Genomic DNA, 23536 nt, shown 5'->3' on the forward strand with positions numbered 1-23536 from the left:
CCTACCGGTTAAGACGAAGCCGACTCAGATTGGAACAAAACGAACATCGATTTGATTCTGTCGTACCGCGTAAGCAGCCAAGATGGCGATCCCCGATTCGTGACGTCACATGAAGTTCGGCAAGCCGGTCCTGCCAATAGCTTCAGATACGCCAACTCAAAACAAATGGGATAAACGCAGATAAAAAGGGTCAGACAAATAAGACAGTGTATTCACCGCAAAGTTTATTCAATTAAACTTTGTTTTTTGATAATTTGAAGCTGTTTTTCATTGATAGACATGTTCAAAATACTTGGATTGTTATAAGTCACAAAAGCGTATAATAACTTGTATTTTAAGTTTAAAATTTAGTTATAATAACACAATTTGTTTCACTGTTTACATTTGTACTATATTTTTATCTATAACTAGGCAACAGAAGGGTTCACTCAGCGGCATTGACTAAGCACCGGTCTAAGATCAATTCACAGATGGATCGACGAAATAAAATACAATCATTTACTTATTATAAGTAATATAACCGTAGTGTCCCTTTTGGTACCTAATTGTCTACTAATAACAATTGTACAAGTCAAGTTACTGTCATATTTAAACACTATTTTCGTTTTTGTGTGACCCTACCTACCTACATACAGCCTTGATTGCATTTGGCGTAACTCGGCGTAAGGCAAATAGTTACGCCTTTAACCGACTTCAAACTTGAGACAAGTAGGTTGGCTACTATCCTAAAATACTTCGTCGAGTTACGTATAACTATTAATCAGGCAAGCTATGGTATAGCCATTGTTAAATTTACGCACGTAAATAGGTTAACAAATGACCAGAATCCTATCGCTTATTTAATTAATGAATCAAATGAAATGCCTGAGTCCTTGGTTCTTAGAAAAAAGATCTCTGTGGGGTGAGGTTATACAGATTTGTCATGTACCTGCCTGAAACGCTACCCCTTTCTAAAACGGTTCTTATAGACGTATTTTGTTAAGTGAAAAGACAAAATCAAATTCATATTATTTGTTTTTTTTTTATTTATTCATATTATTATTTAACGTAATTTCCTATCAAATTGAAATATATAGAGAAATTTCACAATCGACAAGTTAATCTTAAAAAATTACATTGAATAAATGAATTTGATTTTGAGTTTCTACAGATCTTTTTTGTCTATCAAAACTACGAAATACGCTAACTGGTCAACGGATAAAGTATGCTCCATGGAGTATGGATTCAACCTCTACAGTTCGTAAGTGGTCTGAGCATAGTACACTAGAGACCCGCTATGATGGAGTTTTGATATAATAAAGTATAGCAATTCGCCCCATCAATATAGTTTATAACTATATGAACAAAATCATGACAAGCGGGACTAACGCAAAAACTGCCATTATAGCGAGCTTTTTTTATGACTTATTGTAGATTTGCCGCAGATGGCATTAACTACTTGGCCGGACAAATGAGAAGCGCTGAAGCCTCTCACCCGGTACAACGTTTAAGACAACAGGCCTGAGGGTGCCCAGTTGGGCGCGACCTTCGGGTCAGGGCGTCGTCTGAGAGGATAAATATTTCAAAGAATGAATCGACTCTAGTGGTATTATAGCGAGCCGCTAGTTTAGTAGAAAGTATATTCATAGGTTTTAGGTAATAGGTATATCTAGTAAGTAGGTAGATAAAATAAAATTACCTTTTCACGACATATCGTGAGAAAGTAAATTATCTTAATGACTTGTAAAATTGTCACGTGTAGACAGCTGAATAAGCGTTTGTTGAATTAAGTCTGTAACTGGGCAGTTAATTATATTACGCAATTAGATTATACATAGGTGAAGGTCTTTTAAGTTGAACATATATATAATATGTATACATATTAATATACCATACATTTACCATATATATATATACATATGTATATTCCGCCTAATACGTATATATACGGCAGAATGGAGGTGAACCCCGCACCGAATCGTAGCTAGTGAAGCACATTTCGCTGGCAATCCGGCATGGAAACGGCGTCGGGTTATAGTTCCGACATGTAAATTTAAATGTTTAACTAATAATCGATGCAAATTCAAAATTTGACAGATTTAGAATACGCGCGCCTTTTACAACTTTAAATATGTACTTAAAATAATGTCATTATAAACATTGGTTTGCATTGTTAAGTATTATTATGGCAAGATTACAGAAATATATTTGCGTAAAGTAATATATAAAGTACCTTTGGACGTATCTGGTTAAGCATCTACCGCAGACCTTTAAAAAGTTACAAGTCTCAGCAATGTATATTTGCAGCTTTAGCTAAACAATCTTCTTTGCACAAAGTGGAATTTGCACAATATGGCTGGAGATAAGTTACATACTATTTTGTGCAAATTATAATTACTGCAAATAAAACTGTAGATAATCTTATTTAGAACTGGTACATGTATGCATTGCTCTTTACAAATTGTCGACTGATCAAAAGTAGTGCCGTTGTACGTCCGCTAATTAAAAATATATTAATACAATAGAAGTTTCAAACTTCGGGGGAAATATCTTCCGCTAGGCTATATTCGTAATAATCATCATTATTTATTTTGAACTTACATACCTACATACATGAAGTAAATGGTTTGACAAAACAGAATAAGTCATTCATGCTCATGTGACTCAAGGCTGCGTCACTTCCGAGCCTGATTACTACATAACATACAATTTATAGCACGTAGAGTAAAATCAAAGTAATAAATAATAGTTGCAGAATATTAAAAATCTTTACGTAATAATAGACGATTTAAACTTGCGACGAACATGAAAAATCTAATAAGAATTCTAGTAATATGGTTTACTCGAAACTGCGCATATATTGCAACTTAAAACATTTGCAGTTTGTGGATCACAGCAAAGAACGTCGCGCCCGCGCCTCGAATTTGCCGTGAGTCACATTCCCGGAAATGGGAACTGCGCAAAAATTGCTTGGAGGCCTCGTTTGTGCACACCTTGCAGCACATTCCGTTATCTTTATACATTCTAATAAATTACCAAAATTGTTGGTCTATTTTTTTTTATATACTCGCCTCAAAGGTCTTTAGTAATACTCAACCAGCCTTTCTACCTACAGTCTTAAATCTCGACAACTCTTTGGTACAAACATTACGCCTAAACTATCTGTAAATAAAAATGTTTTCACTTTAGAAATCACAAAATAAATCTTCATGGTTTTTGGTCCCATATCAGACCTGTAAGTTTTTATAATAATTCACATGTTATCTTATCACACATTTCTACGTATATACAGTATGGCAAAAAGTAGATGGTAAATGACACATTCTGCCAGGTAACACTGGTTGTACTGAGTTAGTAATGTAAAAGGTGTTTTTTATCATTACACACAAGTACTATATTAATTTGTTGTATTTATAATACCACTCATCCCTTTTTTGCCAGCCTGTACTAAACTTGTCCAAAGGTACCTACTTAAAATGAATGTATTGATGAAATTAAAATTAGCAGAATATTAGAGAATATTGTTTGTATATTATGAGTACACCCTGTACATATTTTTAGAATAGAACAACAGTCACTTTGTAAGGAAATGTTCACAAATGAATTCATATAAGAGATTATATTTCAAGGTTCTTAAGAAATGGATAGAATATAGAGTCATATCAAATGGTTTTGTGGTTGAAATGTGATCACTGGGTTCCCTATAACAGCTACTGGTTATGACATCTAGTCTGTCTAGAAATTTGTTTGTATGCCAGCATATTTATATGATGACAGAGACTGGAATTTTCTTGTAAATTCCATAAGTTTCAAACTTCAGTACAGGCATGTAACATTAATTAAAGTGATTCACAACTATCTACATTATGAGTATGATATCAATAAACTCAAGTATTTAGCATAAATATTTGATAAGAGGCTGAATCATCGCATCATGTCTATGATAGCATCATGTGGTACTGCTCAGTGATAACGTACACATCTGCCCATACTATTTATAACTTTTTTATCAAACAAAAATGAAGTTACTAGAAAAACTTCAATGCAAAAAACAATACAAAAAGAACATAAAAAAAGTATGTTCTTCACAATTTTGACCAATGCAAGTGTCAGTAGCAATTATCTTGAATGTAATCCAACAAAGCTTTATCCTATATTGTACAATTCTTTCTAAAACAAAAGTATCCACCTTTCAAAACTATAAATAGAAATTAAAAATAAACACTTAGAACTAAAAAGGACCATCCACACATTCACACAGCAGTAATTTACAAAGTAAACTACTTTCAAATTAAAGCTTTTTCAAGTACGGAACTGGGCATGCTCAGAATTTGAGCTTAGGTTTGAGTTCATGGGCACGGCCGCCCCAGTCCAGCCGGTAGCACCGAGTCCTCCATGAGATCTCTGGGTTCAGTAGCGCTGCTGCCAAAACAAATGGCGCACAGCACTCACTCCACACCCACCCCAATAGGAATTGTACTTTTGTGAATGGTGGTGAACCATTTTGCACTGATCGGAGCATCAACCAGTCAGATAAAAACCACACTAGCACATGCACAAGGAAGAATGGAAGGGGCTCCGCGCCGAAGAGCTCGCCGGCCGCCCAGGCAGCGCCCGCGCCCAGCGGCAGGCACTCACTGAGAGGTTCCAGCATGGCCGTCGTGGGCACCATAGCGATGCGCAGCCGCGCCCAGCGCTTCAGCCTCGCCTGCAGCGCGCCCACTGACCGGGCGCCCGCGTTTTGCAGCGCTGGCAGGGACGCTACTCGCATACGCCAACCGAGCCCCGTCACTGCTTTCGCGATAAAATAGTCTTCGGCTAAGTAATCCGCGAAGGCGGCTAGTCCACCCGCCTCATCCAGCGCGCAACGGCGAACCAGCGAGGACATTCCGACATGGCAATTTATGCCGAGCAGATCCGCCGCAAGGTACATGCGAGCCTGCGCCGTACCGAAGAACACCTTCTCGTAGACAGCGGCGAAGCCCTCCGCGTCACACGCGAACGGCATCTGGTGCACTATAGCGACATCCTCCCGCATGTGCTGAACCATGTCCAGCAAGGTATCCTCGCGCATGCGGATGCCGGCGTCACTCACGAGGATGAAAGGGTGTTGCGCCGCCAGGTAAGCCTTCTGCATATTGTTAATCTTAGGGTTGACGCCGACGCGCGTTCCCCCCACGAAGAGCCGCGCTTCCACATGCGGATACTTGTGCAGCAAACTATTCACCAGCATCACGGCTGGGTCGTGCTCGTTCTCCACGCAAAACAAGATTTCGTAAGTCGGATAGTCGAGCGTGAAGAACGTCTCTATGTTCGAGAACAGGTTGGGGTCAACGCCGGTGAGTGGCTTCAAGATCGTCACGCCGGGGTACGGCAACTCCGGTGGCGACCGGTCCACCGTTCGGTGCAGCTTCCACTTCGAGTATGAAAAAGCCATAATGTGAATTAACCACAAACACACCCATGCGATTATAAAGAATATCGCAAAACCGTACACTGTATACACCATAGGCATCATAATTGTAAAATCCTTGTGCCTGTCTTTCGTTCGGGCCACATAAAATCGACTGGGTTCGAGTATCAAGAGCCGTGCGCTACGACGCGATCATAACACCGGACTGATAAAGAAACGGAAAGAAATACACAAACTTCGATAACTGATTCATCATTTTGCTTAACGCGTTATCTTTACCACCTGACCGACCGCTTTACTTCGTAATCGGATTTATGACTGATTTCATTTCATTGAAATCGCGTGACGTTATCGGCCGACTGACTGGACTGACAGCTTTTAGAAAATTAATGTTGCCAGTTTTATTTTCAAATTATTAATAGCTTGTAGGAAAAAAAAACAAAATAAGTAATATATCAACGTCATAAAAAATAATCTACATAACATAACTGAAACACAGGCACAGACTGGCGACAAGGCTAAGCGACAAGGCGACATCTCATCTCACAGTAATTTTCTATTGTCTGACATTACCTATCGGATTCGGGTCGGATAAAAATCGAAGGGGTCGTTCTGAAGTCAATATCATTACCGTAAACGCAAAAATATCCTAGAATATTTTGTCTTTTTGCAAATATCTAGTTAGAACTTATGTATAACGACAACATAATGTAAGTTCTAACTAGATACCTATTTGCAAAAAGACAAAATAATCTAGGATATTTTTGCGTTCATAAAAACTCTGTGTTCGAAGATCCACCGATCCACCTAATAGTGCAATGAAAAACACCAAGGCATCTGCTTTTTAATTTTTTTATATAATATTTTGTTATTGCTAGTTTGGTAAAAATATCACTTTTCTCAGGAACGTTAACATTTTATATTTTTGCGAAGTGCGAACTGGCAGCATTATTAAAATTAAAAAAGTTCCCATACCGCGGGAAAACGCTAAGTTTGAAGCGTCATGTCTTCGTAATTGTTTTTATTAGTTTTCCACAAATAATTTAGTAAAATGGATATGTGTAACCGGTTAAACAGTGTTAATTCATTGAATGATTACATAGAATTAACTCAATATTTGGAAAATAAACATAACAATGTAGAAATTTTGTTAAATATGTCGACAATTTCATGTTTGAAAAAGATTAGATGTTTGGAAATTGAGGTAAGGTCTTAAGTTCTTAGTTTTTATTCATAAATTTGTTCAATAATTATATAATTATCTTGTGGTTTTCAGTACTTCAACAAATGTGATGGTATTGGCGCCGCGTTCATACTATTTGCGAGAATGCTCAGTTCGCCGCCATTAAAAATAAGGGGTTTACTTGGTTCAGAGTTGATAGGACTCATTCAATACTGGCTAGACGCTGTGAGAAAACATCTCATATCCCATCACATACACTGGTGGATGTTCTTGAAGCATTTGCTTGGATTTATCAAGGTTAGTTTGACTTAAGATAATCTACAAAAGTACCTAAATACTATATTAACTATACTCCTGCTCCAGGAGTCCTGCACTCTTGCTTCGTTTGGTGCTATTTTTTAAAGTTTATTAGTATATACCCAAGAGAATGGAGATTGTTTATTCTTAAGTATATCAAGGTAAAGTTCTACCAGCCTGCATTCAAATTGATGTTCAAATATTTACAATGTACAATTAATTATTAGATCTACCTTCATTAAGAAAATTTAAAAGCAGGCTGAAAATTATTGTATTCCAATGTAGGTAAAATTATCAGTTCTTTCCTTACAATGACTAAATACCTACTTTTCAGGAAATTATAAACAAAAAATGTATAAAAAAAAGAAATAATAAGTTAACACTTTTTTAGTTTCTTTATTAACTTTTATTTTTAGGAAATAAGACAAAAAGATAATTCTATGAGCAATATCTTGGTGGAGGAGACAGCGGAGTGCATGCTCGACCTGGCCACCAGCGGGAAACCAGAAGTCTACCAGAGATATGAGATACTCCACACATTCAACCTCTTTTGTGCAGAGTCCTCTAGGGAAGTCAGACAAGCTTTGAGGCCGAAACTGGACCATTACTTGTAAGATTTATTTTGCCATTTTTTTTTACCTATATGGCATACATATATGCCATGCCGTATAATGCCATGTACATAAAGCTTATAATATCTCATGCTCTTTATTATTCTTCAGAACGGTTTAGTTGATAAATGCCATATTCTGGAAATGACACACTAGTCTTAAAACGACAAATTCTATAAATGACAAAATCTGAAAACTTTTTTGGTTATCTACTAATGAAACTGGCACATCCTGTTCAACATAAGCAACTGGGCACCCCCAGACCTGTTGTCTTAATCGTTGTACCGGGTGAGAGCCTTCAGCGCTCCCCATTTGTCCGGCCAAGTAGTTAATGGCATCTGCGGCAGATTTACAATAAGTCACGTCAAAATGAATTGTTCAACATGAAATCTGGTAATAGTATAAAAAAAAAACAAAAATGTTGTGTTGTTGCGCTCCCCATTTGTCCGGCCAAATAGTTAATGCCATCTGCTGCAAATCTAAAATACGTCACGACAAAAAAGGTGGGAAATACACTTGCATACATTATAACATCACGTCTATTTACCTTCGGGGTAGGCAGAGACCACGGAATTCCACCTCATCATCATCATCAGCCCATTAACGTCCCCACTGCTGGGGCACGGCCCTTCCTTATGGATGGATAGGGAGATCGGGCCTTAAACCATCACGCAGGCCCAGTGCGGATTGATGGTTATTAACGACTGCTAATGCAGCCGGGACCAACGGATTAACGTGCCTTCCGAAGCACGGAGGAGCTCGAGATGAAAACTTTTTTTTTGTGGTCACCCATCCTATGACCGGCCTTCGCGAAAGTTGCTTTACTTCAACAATCGCAGACCGAGCGCGTTGACCGCTGCGCCACCGAGCTCCTCATTCCACCTACTAAGATCCTAACACGTCATTTTCCCTTCTTCCACTCTCATCAAAGAATCTCTTCATGCTCGCCGGTTTAAAGTAGCTACTTATCTTCTTATCGTGTGGGTTGTGAGGTGGAATACTAACCTCATCAACCCTGGTATGAGGGTTATTACTGAGCCGCCAAAGGCTCCTGACATGGCTCATGTAACGACTACATACTTACATCAGTAAGTAGTAACCGGGACCAACGGCTTTACGTGCCTTCCGAAGCACGGACCATCTTACTTTCGGACAATCAGGTGATCAGCCTGTAATGTCCTAAACAAACTAGGGATCATAAAGTGATTTTTGTGATATGTCCTCACTGGGATTCGAACCCGGGGCCTCTGGATCGTGAGCCCAACGCTCAACCGCTGGACCACGGCCGTTAGCTACCTGACCTGGCCTTTTAAACAGCTGTGGGCCTAGCACCGTAACCACGAGACTCTTTCTCGCCGCGACAGAGATCGTCTGTCTCTTTCTGTGCAGTACTGTGTGAGAGTGACGGGTGACGTATGTCGAGGCGAGAAAGAGTCGCGTGCATACGGTGCTAATCTCGCTGATCGCGGTGGGAAATAGGCCTAGGCCTGAGTTTATGTATGTGTATGCTGGGTGTGTACGTATTGATGTCGAGTTCGTTCGCAGCGTGCGGCTGTCGTCGCTGCTGGCGACGTGCGGCGACGCGGCGACGCAGCAGTGGTCGCTGGAGGCGCTGCTGCGCTGGCTGCAGCCGCGTGCCTGCGCCGCCGCCCGCCGCCAAGCCGCCGCCTCCTGGCTGCCGCCGCACCTCTACCCGCCCGCCGCCGTCGCTGTTTTCCTGCACAACAGCTGGAAGAACTTCTTTCAGGTCAAATTGAAAAGCCCACATCGAAGCTATTCATCTAAAAAGCATTTGACATTTCATCATCAATTTAAGAGCCACGCTCTTGTCAGTGTAGCATTTTCCATTCCAGTCTATCAAAGGCAAATTCCTTGACTTCCCTATAAGACACGACGTTAACCTTTTTGTTGTTAATCTGTTCCGTGTAAGCTCTTCTTGGTCTTCCCCTTCCTCTCTTTCCTTGTAGCTTTCCTTCTATGATGTTTTTAATAAATTCGTCGTGTCTTATTAGGTGTCCAATCATCTTGCCTCTTTTGTCCTCAATAATTCTCAGTATTTGTCTCTTTTCCCTTACTCTTACTAGCACTTCCTCATTTGTGACATTTGCGCATATAAAATTATGTGCGCAACGCCATCAAATGTCAAAAGGTAATGTTGCTTTTTCAGATGAATTGCTTTTCTGAACATAGGTACATAACTTATACAGCCTATATACGTCCCACTGCTGGGCACAGGCCTCCCCTCAATCAACTGTAGGGGGTATGCATACTCCGCCACGCTGCTTGACTGCGGGTTGGTGGAGGTGTTTTACCGCTAATAGCCGGGACCAAACCAAACCAAAGGTGATTCAAACCTGCAAGTTCTGAACAACTCGTATAAATATACTGTTACCTGCGACGGCCTCTGTGGTCCAGTAGTTGAGCGTTGGGCTCATGATCAGGAGGTCCCGGGTTCGAACCCCGGTGGGAACATATCACAAAAATCGCATTGTGATCCCTAGTTTGCTTAGGACATTACAGGCTGATCACCTGATTGTCTGAAATGTAAGATTATCCGTGCTTCGGAAGGCACGTTAAGCCGTTGGTCCCGGTTACTCCTTACTGGTGTAAGTAGTCGTTACTATAAAAGCTGGTTGATGGAGACAGAGGGTGTAAGCATTAAAACAGCAGGGCTTCACAGACGAACACTACCTATATTGTCTTTGTAAACACTTGTTGTTAACACGTCACAAATATAAATGGAATTGTACTGAGGTCTTGGATTACATTGAGAGAGAATAAAAATTATCGATGTATAACAGGCAGACATAATTGCAGAGAGATAATAGGAAGAAGTAAAACGTTACCTAGTTTGACATTATGGTAAAGGGTTGCCATATTTAACAGTTACATGAGTCAGGGGCCTTTGGCGGTTCAATTATAACCCTGACAACAGGGTTGATGAGGTTGGTAATCCACCTCACAACCCACACGATAGAAGAGAAGACCTGGGACTTCGCGCGAAACGTTAATATTGAAGCTATAGAAGTTACATACAAACTTTGCCACCCCTTTCTTACCCACTTAGGGGTTGAATTTGGCAAAGTTTCAGTGAGCACGTCTTTGAGACTCGTTTAATAAGAAGTATGTACAAACGTTTTCTCAGGATGCCCGAGAGTTTCTGAATAACTGCAATGAATTCAACAAACTGGTGACGTCAGTTGTCTGTAGGAGGCTGGCAGTCGGGAACATCATTGTCATATCGGTAAGCAGATTTACCTATTTTACGATTTTTTGGCGTAAAAAGGAATTATTGAAGTTCTAGTGGTGTTAAGACTTGTGAATCCTGAAATATATGTGTTTGATTTCATTACTCTGACACAGAATAAACATTGTCGAATTTGTTTTCGAACAACAAATGTTTTGAATTTTGTCATAAATGATTATCACGTGCTCAGCGGTGAAGGAAAACATCGTGATGAAACCCAAATTCCCGAGGAATGCATTTTCAGAGTTATGTGACCTGACCTGTATTGGGTTGATTTTCCCTTCGCGGGTTGGAAGGTAGGCAGTCGCTTCTGTAAGAAACCGGACCTGTCAAATTTTTAGGTTAGGTAAGCGGACACCGTGAAAAATGGGATACTGACTAATAGAAGGGACACAGGGAAAGAAAATTTTCGTTTTGACATTTCGTAAAAAATATCTGATTTGACTGGGTTGTCAAGTGGCCAATAAGTAATAGGTATATTTCGGTGGCCGTAAACTAATCGAAAAAATCATATCCCTACTTTAAACGCGGTAAGAACCCGTTATTATATAATGTTTTAATTATAATCGTAAAAAAATAAAGAAAAGTATTTTGAGGAGCGCCACTGTGAGGCGTACTACCTAAATATTTTGCTGGGGCCGCCACTGGCGTGGGTGTAATATACATCTCTGCCTACCCCTTCGGGGATGCAAGCGTGACGCTACGTTATATTCTACAGGGCAATGAAAATCGCGAGATGTGGCTCGACATAAACACAGGCAGCGACTCAATGAGCGTGATACTCCTTCCTGAAGCACTGGACTGTCTGGGCGTGTATGGGCCTGCATGCGAGACACTCCTCATCCACAGGGATACTGCGCAACTTGTCAAGTTATACAGGTTAGTGGTATATATAAACTCACGCCCGTAATCCCTAATGAGGCGGGCAGAGCCACAAGTAATCAAAGACACTTTCCAGCCACTGTTGGTGCAAAGAGAAAGTTTAAATCGAAAAAAAATCTGACTCGGACGGGACTTGAACCTGCAACTCTTGTCAAGCTAGCAACTTATCGTGCTTAGACAATATATAAGGCACGATACATTTTTTTTTATTAAAAATAAGTACAGTACTTAATACATTTTTTTTACAATTGACGGTGCAACAAAAACCAACTTTGGTTTGCCCGTACACCGACATTCACCATCGTTGCTTCCAATTTGCAACATAATATCATGCTCGAATCATGTATCTGGGCCCGCGTGATGGTTTAAGGCCCGATCTCCCTATCCATCCATAGGGAAAGCCCGTGCCCCAGCAGTGGGGACGTTAATAGGCTGATGATGATCATGCTCGAACAAATACATCGCGTAGGTATATTAAATATGTGTCGAAATTGTAGCCCTGCCCACCCGATGTATACACAGCCCGATCCCGACGCATCGTGGCCGATGAATCACGTAATATGATAGGGCCTTTAAACCCTGTAAAACGCAGCATGATTAGAATGACAGCAAGACAGATAAAATACACCGCCTAGTGCGAAAGACCCGAGCGATGTCTCTTTCGCACTGACAGTATGCAGCTTGGTATGGAAGAGACCATAATGTACGTCTCTTTTAGTCTAATTTAGATAGCCACTGTAACTGGAAAGATCACATATCGCATCTTTGCTCGAAGTTGAGTAGCTTTGTATTCCCGTTAAGAAGAATACGTGAAGTTGTTACAGTTCATTCTGCTCATATCGCTTACCATGGATATGTCAGTTCTTTGCTACGATATGGTATTGTCATCTGGGGAGACTCTCCCGATAGTAACAAAGCTTTTATGTTACAAAAAAGATGCGTCAGAGCTATCTACGGTCTACGTCGGACTGATTCTTGTCGACCTTATTTTCAAAAATATAAAATCCTAACGCTGTCATGTCTATATATATTTGAAGTCTGTAAATTTGTAATAAACAAGAGCATGTTTCCACAAAACCACGAAGTGTACAAAAGAGTTCTACGGTCTCAATATCGTAACAAATTATATAAACCCTCATCGAGACTCAAACTTGTGGATAGAAATAGTTATATAATGTGCATAAATATATTTAATCATCTACCAGAACATTTAAAAAGTTTAAAATTTAAAGATTTTACAATTAAGTTAAAAGACTGGCTTATGGAGAAATGCTTTTACAGCGTCAAAGAATATTTAGATTGTTTTTATTTTGGTGTTTTGTTATTTTAGTTTTAATATTTTATCAATATGGGTAGCTTAAGATATTTTATTAATTGATATTTATTATACATATAGGCAGTAGTTAACGTAATGTAATTTGTACCGTCCGTTCTTTCATTGTGTATGCTTGAAAAAGTAGAATTTGGTGATACTTACTATTTTTATGCACTGTAATGTGCAATGTACCTAACCTGCATTAATGCAATAAACGTTTATTATTTATTTATTATCTTTCGCACTAACAGTATACAGCTTAGTATGGAAGAGACCATATGTATGTCTCTTTCGCACTAACCGTATAGAGATACGTCATTATATCATGTTACGTTACGTCATGTTCGGTTGGTAAGGTCGGTCATCGACCTCATATGTCAGATAATCATCCCGGACACATGTCTAACTTAACTTTGCAGAGAAGCAAACGCAGTAGCGATATCAGTGATGACGTCACAGCCTCCGGTGTTGGCTCCGTCTGCGGCGAGGGTGTTCGACGACCAGTGTGACGTCACCATCGTCATCAGCTCATGCAGCAACCTGGGGCGCGTCGACACCGCGCTGCGGACTGTGTTCCAAGATAAATACCAGGTTAGTACTCCGTTATATCTCTACCTCGGTAAAATCAAGAAAATGTAGTTAAGTATAATTAATTACCAGTGCGGACAGCTTTTGCTGGCAGACAATATAACACGCAATCTATACAGCATTGCAAACAGAAAACTCAAAATATACTCCATGACATTTTATAATTGTAAACCAGTGTTGGTTGAGTGGCTCAAAGGTCTAACGCATCAGGAGGTTGAAACACTCTTGACAAAAGTTACTCAACCCCCTACATACATACACACACACACTCTGTTTGAAATAGTTAATAATGCATGCAAATTTTTCTTTACATTTCACTTTTTGTTCTTCTTTTCACTTTATTTTATTTTTAAGTTAAGTATTTCTATATTGTAACCCTCGGAAGCAGCGTGGTCACTCCCAATACGAGCATATTAAATTGCTTACTGGGAGGTCCACAATTTCGATATTGTAAAATACTTGAGAAAAATAAAAAAAAAATCATTTATTATAAGTAATTAAGAAAAACATAGACATTAACAGCAGCCGTTTTTAACCTACAAAAATGCAGTTTCAGTTTTAAACGGATTGATTTAAAAGGTTTTAAACCGGCCTTACATCTATAGTCAGCGGGCCGGGGGTTTTGGTTTGTATTGTGCAAGACATTTTTGTTATGCTGTGTCGCTATTCATACTACGTTTACTGATTTCAGCTGCTGTTGGACGTTGAAGATACTGCCATCGCGTCACCTTCGAGGCCATGCAGAAGTAGAAGGAATAGTATGGTGAGATGTGTTCATTAAATGTTTGATGAGAGTGGAGGAAGCGAAAGTGGTGTGCCAGAGTCGTCATCATCACTAATAGGCTACTTGACAACCTAGTCAAATGAGATACTTTTTACGAAACGTCGAAACGGAAGTTTTCTTTGGAGTTTGTATGGAAATACTGTCTTGGGAAGTCATCCATAAAAGCGGTCAAACGACGTAATCGTTACTTAATTGATAAATAAAATTTCTTAAGGGACTTCTACTTATTGGCTTCGGTCCCACGCACGCTTCCAAAAGTACGGGACTCTATTGGCCCGATATTTCATATTTTAACGCGGTAATAACGGTGTTTTAATAGGCTACTTGACGACAACGTAGTCAAATGAGATACTTTTTACGAAACGTCAAAACGAAAGTTTTCTTTGGAGTTTGTATGGAAATACTGCCCTGTGACGTCATCAATAAAATCAATCACACGTCGTACTCATTGTTACTTAAGTCGTAAATAAAATACGAAAATAAGTCGAAAATTAAATTGTGACTGATTTTTGACCATCCTAGACCCAGTCAAATACCCAATTTAAGATCCATGCTCTTGTCGGTGTAGCATTCTCCATCTCCATGCTACTTTTTTAGGGAAAAATATGGCAGTTGCTTCCCTCTTGTATAGCAAATAAAATTAGGATGTGTCTGCAGGAATCGGGCAAAAAAACTAATCTCAACTTGATCATGTCAATATGACAGTTCTTATATGTGTAAAAACAGGGACTTGAGCGTGGTCTTGAGGGGAGTGTCAGCTAAGATTATCAACATCACCTTTAATGCTCATAGATTAAGCCAGCCGACTAATCTGAGAGTACTCGCATAGTGAAAATTCGGCTTTAGCTAATTAATTTGACACCTGTCATATTAACCTGCGGGTAGTTTAACATTTACATATCTACGTGACGTTGTTGATAAACAGTTTCGTAAATTATTTTTGTGTTTTAGGATGAAAAGTCCAGATTCTCTCATCCTGTGAAAGAGAAACCACGCAGGCAAGGTACAGAAAGTATTATTACTTACTCGCCTAATTATTAAGTGTAATTTTTAATGTAAATATTTCGAGGTTATTTTTAATGGTTATATGAAATAAACATAACATTATGCGTGCGTTGCTCTAACGGAAAACTCAGCGTGAGTACTTAGTTCATCTTACTATCGATGTACCTCTAACTACCCCGATTGGGATACAGTCGTGACCTTATGTTATGTTATGCGTCCCACTACTGCACATGAGCCTCCCCTATCGATCAAAGGAATCTGAGCGTGCTCCACCACGCTGCTCCACTCTGCACTTCTTGGGTAAACACTCATACACGAATCAATTCGGAAAAGCCATTTTTCTTAACTTCTATTTTTTTTAAATTAAAACATGATGATACTTGTTTGTTTATACCTACGAATTGTTTCAGGTTATATGGTAAAGTCGAGAAGACCACCAGGTTTTTTGAGGTCCCCTTCCACCGCCTCCACAACGTCTTTAGCACAGGTATGTCTCGTAGTTATAAGTGTTTCACGTTTGGTTTGCAATAGAAAAGGTATATTAACACGTTCACTGTGTATGAACCACATATGAGGCAATACATTTGAAACTCATACGTGCATGTCCCATATGTGGGGCACATTTTTTCTTGCCATAGTCTATGTACATAAATTCCAATTTATTTATCGAAAAATAACATTGCACGTGAGGGGTTGATATCTAATTTTCAGTTAGACATAGACAAAGAAAATTATGTATTATTGGAGGACGCCACTGTAACAATACAATAACATTTAGCTGCAAACTTTCACGATACAGATCCTAACGAATAATTTGCAATATATACCTTTACCTTCAACAACAATTTTATTATTTCAGTTGCATGATAAGTTATCCGCTTTACCATACTACGAGTTTACCAAAGAGCCCGTTAGCGTCGTCGCACACCCTGAACTCTCTGTTGTCAGTGAACAGAACGAATCCGAGATCTCTAACAGTTTAAACAGCACTAGCACACTCAAACTGACACGCTGCGCTGAAAGAAGCTTCCGTGCTTACATCGTACAGAAACAGTCCCAAAGTGACGGAGAAGTGGTTAAAAGTAGAGATTTAGACGCAATTGACGAGTACAACGAACACATTTTTTTAGATAACCGCAAGAACACAAAACGCTCGCAAAGCGACAATGAATACGCGAAAACACGTGCCAAAGTTGCTCAGACCGAAGGCGCTATAAGTTCACTCTTTGCGGCAACCGTTGGCTCAGCAGACGAATCAGTTCTTAATGCTACAATCCACCGTTTACCGAAAGAAAAGGATCTTACTACCGACAACTTGATTGAATTGCTAAAAAAAGAAGCTTTGCAAGCCAATGTCACAGATAAAGACCGAGAATCGGACAGTGGGATCAACACAGGTGACGGGAAAAAGACTCAAGAACGTAAGACACAGGATAGTGAAACTATAGAAGATACGCAATATCTAGGATTTAAGAATATTCAACATAAGAAAAATATTCAAGCTAAAACAGCAAAGAATATTGTAGTAGACAAGTCTACCTCGGACGAGTCTAATACTGAAGTTATAAATGAGACTCCAGTCAACTACGTCAATGTTAGAAAGAGAAACCAAAGCAGGAAGTCTGTAAGAAAGACAGAGACAGAAAAGAGTGAAAAAGTTGATGATGTGACGTATAACGTTCAAGAGGTAGAAGATTTCTTCAGTCAACATTTTGCTCATAATCAGATGGGTGATCTTATTATAAGTCCAACATTAGCCAAGAAAATTAATGAAACGAGTTCAGAATCTAGTGAAGAGTTTCTCAATGCGAACATTGATGAAGATTTCGACATACGGCATGAAGATTTGACTGATTATCATGTCGTTGAATGTTTAAACGATATTGTAAATAAAGTGTGCATAGATTTCGATAAATGTACTGAATATTTAGATAAAGAAGAAACGGAAAATGAAATTTTGGATATGGCTAAGAGTATAAGCGCAAGTTCGAAGGGGCATAAACAATTACCAGATACTGATCACTCGAACGATGAATTGAAAGACAAGGAAAATACAAAACCGGCAAAGGCCACGCGGTCTAAGTCGAAAAAGGTTATAAAACTAAAGTTTCCTGCAAAGAAACAAAAAGTACAAAATCCTAAAACAAAAAGTAAGCTCAAATTGGAACCAGTTTCAAAAATGTCAACTATTATTGAAGATAACAATGAAAGTGACGCTAATAAAACTTCCAGTTCAGACGCTAAGAAAAATTCAGGTGATAATAATATGGAAACTCCAGTTATACGAAGAAGGCGTAAATTGTATTCACCGAAAGATGATGAAGCATTGTTTGATAAACCTCCAAGTGATGAAGTTGCCAGTAATAAGCCTGTAGAAATAGTACAGAGTGATGAAGATGATGTTGCCCTTGCTGACATTAAAAAGAAAACAACAGTCACTCCAAAATCGATAGTGACGGTCACTCCAAAATCGGTAGCGTCTGTAACTCCTAAATCGGCAGCAACTTGCTATAAGGATATAGAGAAAGACCGTCAAAAATACAAAACTCTTCGCCGTAGAAAAACGAAGAACGCAGAGTCGCCACCATCACCAAAGACCACACGGCTCAATGAAGTATTTGAGAAATTAAAAGAAAAAGTCGAGAATAATGAACACATTATACTTGTTGATAAAAAATCTAATAAAGACATTTTCAATTTCACAAGTGACAGCGAAGATGAGGACTTTAAGCAGAAAAAGATTGAGATACAAAAACGAACCAGTACAACTACTGTAGGCAGCGGTACTTCTGTCATGTCTACTCGCCGTGGTCGCGCTGTTAGCAAGGTCAACTATACAGAAAATGGGAAAGAATCGTCTACTGAAACAACTACCAAACCAGCGAAACGCAAACGAGTTACTAAACGTAAGAACGCGAAAGCTAAAGCCTGTGAAATTGATATCGATCGAGCAGACTTAGTTGACGAAAGAATGAGAGAAGCAGAGCCGGAAGTACTGAATACGTCTTTTGTTGTTGAAAAAGCGGTAGACTACATTAAAAATCCTGAACCTATCATAAAGGTACCGGAACTGGAAGTTATAGAAGATGAAAATGCAATGGATAGTATAGACATAAAGCAAACTACTAACATTGAAGTTGAAGACAAGAAGCGGAAAGCGAAAAAAACCGAGAAATACTATACCAAAAAGAATGAAGTTAAAAAGCTCACAGAATCTACAAAAGATGATGACAGAACTGTAAGCCCCCTACCAGGACTTATAATTGAAACTGAAAAGGGGAAGAATGATGGCGAAGATTCGCTTACAACTAATTTCGTTCAGAAGGTCCAAAAGATATATAAAGAAGGGCCTGATGCATGTAACGATACTACTACTACACAAAATATGCTCTCAGACAATGATAGGGGTAACTATAGTCCGCAGATAAATATTACTGAAGAGCTAGGCCGAATAATTAACGATAATTTGAATGAATGCAAAAAGAAAACTGAGTCAAGAATATCCAATATTGTTGAAAAAATATCCGATATAAATACCATTGATGATACGATGAATTCAGAAGAAGTAACAAAGAGTAAAAATGAAACGAAAAAACCAAAACGTAACAAATTAAGTCTCAAAGCAAAAGATAAAACGGATTCGTCTCTTAATAGTAATTCGATAAAAGACGCAAAAATGGACACAAAATTTATTAAGAATGAGCTGGAAAAGTCAAATAAAAAAGTTTATAAGAAGTCGAACGCCAAATCTAGTAAATCTAACATTCAAGAGATGGTTTGTGAAGACATAATAAGTATTGAAAATCAGGTTATCACACGGTCCAAATCCTCCAAATATTCGTCGAGAAGCAAAGAGTTAGCAATGATTGACATAACAGGAACGGAAGTAATTTCTGATAAATCAATTGCAACTGATGGTATAACAGCACACGGTGATTTTGACGAACTACCACCCAGTCCCAAACTTCTTAATGAAAAACTGTCGCCGAGGGAACTACAAGATATGGATGAAAATATTAAAGATTATTACGTCAAACTGAATAAAGAAGTAAACAAAAGCAAAGATACTAATGAAAGCAAATCAAACGAAGGGATTGAGTATGAAAAGGAAGCAGACATTAAGTCTGCAAAACGAGTGATGCGAGAAATAAATTCGCCTTCATCATCAGAGCAGAGGTCTGAGAAAATTAGACGGAATATATTTGATTGTGACGTTACAAAATGGCTGCCATCGATAAGAGATACTGATTCTGAAAGTTGTGAAAGCAGTCGAAAAGTTAGATCGCCCACCGTATCTCTGGCCAAACTAACTCCTGAAGACATAGCTAAGTGGTTGCCATCAGCTAAAAGTACGCCGAGATCGAGCTCGGAAGAAGTAAAGGAAATTAGACGAAGTCCCAGACTTGTTAGGAATAAAAAATCGCAAATATCACCGATACAACTGGACGATTTCTTGATTAAAACCAAACCTAAGAAACATGATACCTCGGAGTCTAAAGACGACACTTTGAACTCTCGTAGCGTTGAAGCGGCTGTGAAAAATACCACGAATAAATTCATCTTAAGACCAACTTATGAATCTAGTCCCATATCCAAGTCGTCAAAATCTGACAAATCTCCGCCTAAAATTGCACCGAAACGGAAGAGTCCAGTTGCCAAAACTTTAGAAGTTAAAAGGAGAAAACTGGATTTGGAAACTGTCAACGTATCTGGAAGTACGCAGAGCTCCAATGTAGATGAATGGCTGAGGAGGATGTCGGCAACTTGTAAAGGTAAACAATTCTATGTCGTGGAAATATGTGGTAGATTATTCTCTTACTTACTTAGTTAAGTACTTAAAATAAATATTGTATTATTTCAGCCGATAATATGGATGTATCCACAGACGCCATACAGACACTGATGGAAAAGCTGGACACTACTTTGGTAGAGATTCACCAAAATACTACCAAAGAGTGAGTATAGTCGTACACTACACTTCTGTTGTCATACTCGCCACTAGAATGCAAATAACGATACATACATACATAAACTGACGCCTATTTCCCATCGGGATAAGAATTCCATTTGCTTCGATCCTGACACACTTCTCTTGCATCCTCCACATTCATCAATCGTTTCATACACGAACACCGGTCGAGAGTAGACCGTACTGAACCTTTTCTAAAGACATCTCCAATGTGGTCAATGTACGCAAATAATGATAATAAGATAAATATACTTTATTGAGTACAAATAAGTATAAGACACACAGAATATCCCGGGTAAGAGCCTTCAGCGCTCCCCATTTGTCCGGCCAAGTTGTTAATGCCATCTGCGGCAAATCTACAATAAGTCACGTCAAAAAAAAAACATAATATGAAAAATATAAAAAATGCACATCAGGCGGCCTTATTTCTCATGCAGTAATTTCTTCCAGGCAACCTTTAGATAACAATTATCTTACCTTTCAGCTTCATCGGTCTATTCGTGGAAGCGCAGAAGCAATTAACGGAACTGAAGGAAGAGCGACGCAAGGCGTATAGAGAGACCGCAGTGGGTATACTGACGGCCGTCACGCAACTTGTAGACGCACAATTTTCTGAGATGGATCAACAGTTAGTAGTGCAACTAATTTCAATTATCCCAACAACAATTTTTTTTTCTTATTTTGTCACCACTCGCAACCGGTCCCAGGACCATAAGCAGGTCTGTTCCTTCATTTAATCAATCACCAACAACAATATAATAACAACATAATCAGTCTCCGCTCACGATCCGGAGGTCCTGGGTTCAACTCCCGGTGGGGACCTATAAAAAAATCACTCTGTGATCCCTAGTTTGGTTAGAACATTACAGGTTGGTCACCCGATTGTCAGAAAGTAACATGATCCGTGCTTCGGAAGGCACGTTAAGCCGATAGTCCCGGTTACTACTACTTACTGATGTAAGTAGGTACGCAGTCGTCACATGAGCCATGTCAGGGGCCTTTGGCGGCTCAATAGTAACCCTGAAACCAGGGTTGATGAGGTTGGTAGTCCATCTACCCACACGAGAGAAGAATCAGTTACCTTAGCAAAGTTTCGTTACTGCCATAACTTTGAATGCGTTCTCATATGACGTTTGTATGAGAATTGATGACGCCATTAACACTTTCAAGGACAGAACGTCTAATGACGTTCCGATTCCAAGTTGTCATAATCTCATACTACTTATTATGAACCATCAATGACCCATTTATTTATTATTTATTTATTTATGGTCTCTGTCCGTGAAAGGGTTAAACGTGGTCAAACGTCATACACACGAACAATTTGATTAATTTGTGATGTTCTTAGATTAGCTTCTTATTTCTAGATTAGCATTTTATACATTGTTTTAGGTTTACGCGGTTATTATCATAATTAAAACACATAATAACGGGTTCTTACCGCGTTTAAATCAGAGATATGAGACTCCCGATATTTCGACACTGTTCAGTGTCACCCCGTGATCATGGCACTATGATAATAAGCGCGTAAACCTAAAACAATGTAACTATGTTACCTACGTTACGTATGTTATGTCATGTGTTAGGGATTAACATAGGTAACAACATAATTATATACGTTTATATTTTTGAATAATTATGTACCCGAGCAATGAGAAAAAAAATATTTGTTAAGGATCTCTCAATGCGTCTTATCGGGGCTTCGGGGACGGTAGGGCTGGTAGTTATTTCTGTCAGATAATTAGTCTGGCGATTCCGAGGGGTAATGCTGCCAGCCTGTTGGGCACCTTGCCTCGATGTGACGCATTGGAGGTGTTTTATTTATAACATGTGTTTGTTTTGTTTTTAACCCTTTCCTGGGCAGAGACCATGGGTCATTGATGGTTCATAACAGATAGACACCTTGGAATCGGAAAGTCATTAGACGTTCTGTTCTTGAAAGTGTTAATTGTGCAATAAAGTGTTACCTACTAAATAAAGATATTTTTGAATTTGAATTCTACGCTTCCAGGGCGGAAGAGCGCGACGGTCGGTTCATGTCGTGGCTGAAGGAGAGAGCGGGCGAGGTGCTGCGCCGCGACTGCCGACAGAAGCGAGCCCTGGTGGCGCTGCTGAGGGACGACGTGCAGGCCGTAGCCGACCACATGGTGCGCTCACACACCGATGAAGAATAAACAATTATTATGAGCTACAAATACACAACCAATCTCTGCAAAAAAGATAAGCCACGGCGTGTAACGACACTGTACAGTCATGAGCAATATAATGTACCCACTTTAGGACTCTGTCGCACTAACATATTTGACATTTAGTGAGACTTACAGTTCAATTTGTCAAAAAAGTTAATGTGACATGGTACCAAAGTGTATACATACATATTAATGCTCGTGACCGTACAATCGATATTGCACTTTATTTAAACAGCTTTAACATCTTAATTTGAGGTAACGAACTTATACTATCTACATAATTTAATGTATATTAACAACACGGTGCGCGAGCGCTTTTTAGCAAAAACTCCTTAGCGATTGTGAGTCTATTTGTTTATAGGATGTCAGTGGCCGTCAGAAATAGGCACAAAATAATAAAAACCTTACTTAGTCATACCATGTAGGTTGTTGAGAGTTAGTGACATCGTAACAAATACTAAGGAGGATGAATCTGACCATGATAATGAGTTCTGAGTTAATATCAAGTGAAATTTTCCGTCGCTTTTTTTAGTATTATTACTTACATTATTTTAAATTGTATACTTTTGCGATGGAAAATTCCACTCGATATTAACTCAGAATAATGAGCTGAATCATCCCTCTCAGTAATCGTTACGATATCACTTACACCCGCACAAGTACATACAGGTAGCCATACAAGTACGTATGGGTGTTAGTGAGTGACGCCGTAACGAAAACAGAGGGTCTTCTAACACGCTCTATCTTACCTTTGATTGGTTGATTCTACACGTCTCCTCGGCTTTGATGTAAGTTTTTTTTTCAACAGTTGATTGAAATCTTAACCGAATAAATATCGAAATATATATTTTTATGTACTTTAGTTATAAGTTTAATTCAAATGTTAATTGTTTTTATGTTTCAAAGTTCATAGTTTATTTTAATATGTTATTTGATTGAAATTTTGTTAGAATGTTAGCTAAAGTATGAAGATTTCCATAACAGCAATGTAAATAATTTGAATGGTTATAATATAAGCCATGTCGTTAATAAATACTTTTTAGTAATATTCGACTTTTTAATATTAATTGATAA

The 23536-nt window shown here is 38.9% G+C and overlaps 2 protein-coding genes across 2 annotated transcripts; one reads left to right on the forward strand and one right to left on the reverse strand.

Moving 5' to 3' along the window:
- Positions 1-211: 211 nt before the first annotated feature.
- Positions 212-5744, reverse strand: LOC126376625 (ceramide glucosyltransferase). The gene has a single exon (XM_050024143.1). The coding sequence runs from the start codon at positions 5495-5497 to the stop codon at positions 4304-4306; it is 1194 nt and encodes a 397-aa protein (XP_049880100.1). The 5' UTR covers positions 5498-5744; the 3' UTR covers positions 212-4303.
- A 699-nt stretch (positions 5745-6443) lies between these two features.
- LOC126376806 (uncharacterized) lies at positions 6444-23433 on the forward strand. Its single transcript, XM_050024352.1, has 14 exons — positions 6444-6596; positions 6669-6872; positions 7289-7482; positions 9029-9230; positions 10629-10727; positions 11449-11609; positions 13347-13518; positions 14207-14278; positions 15251-15302; positions 15715-15791; positions 16164-20076; positions 20166-20259; positions 20758-20901; positions 22285-23433. Exons 1-14 carry the CDS (start codon positions 6444-6446, stop codon positions 22445-22447), a joined length of 5700 nt encoding a protein of 1899 aa, XP_049880309.1. The 3' UTR covers positions 22448-23433.
- The last annotated feature ends 103 nt before the right edge of the window (positions 23434-23536 follow it).

Source organism: Pectinophora gossypiella, chromosome 21 (assembly GCF_024362695.1).
Source record: "Pectinophora gossypiella chromosome 21, ilPecGoss1.1, whole genome shotgun sequence".
NCBI classification, from domain to species: Eukaryota; Metazoa; Arthropoda; class Insecta; order Lepidoptera; family Gelechiidae; genus Pectinophora; species Pectinophora gossypiella.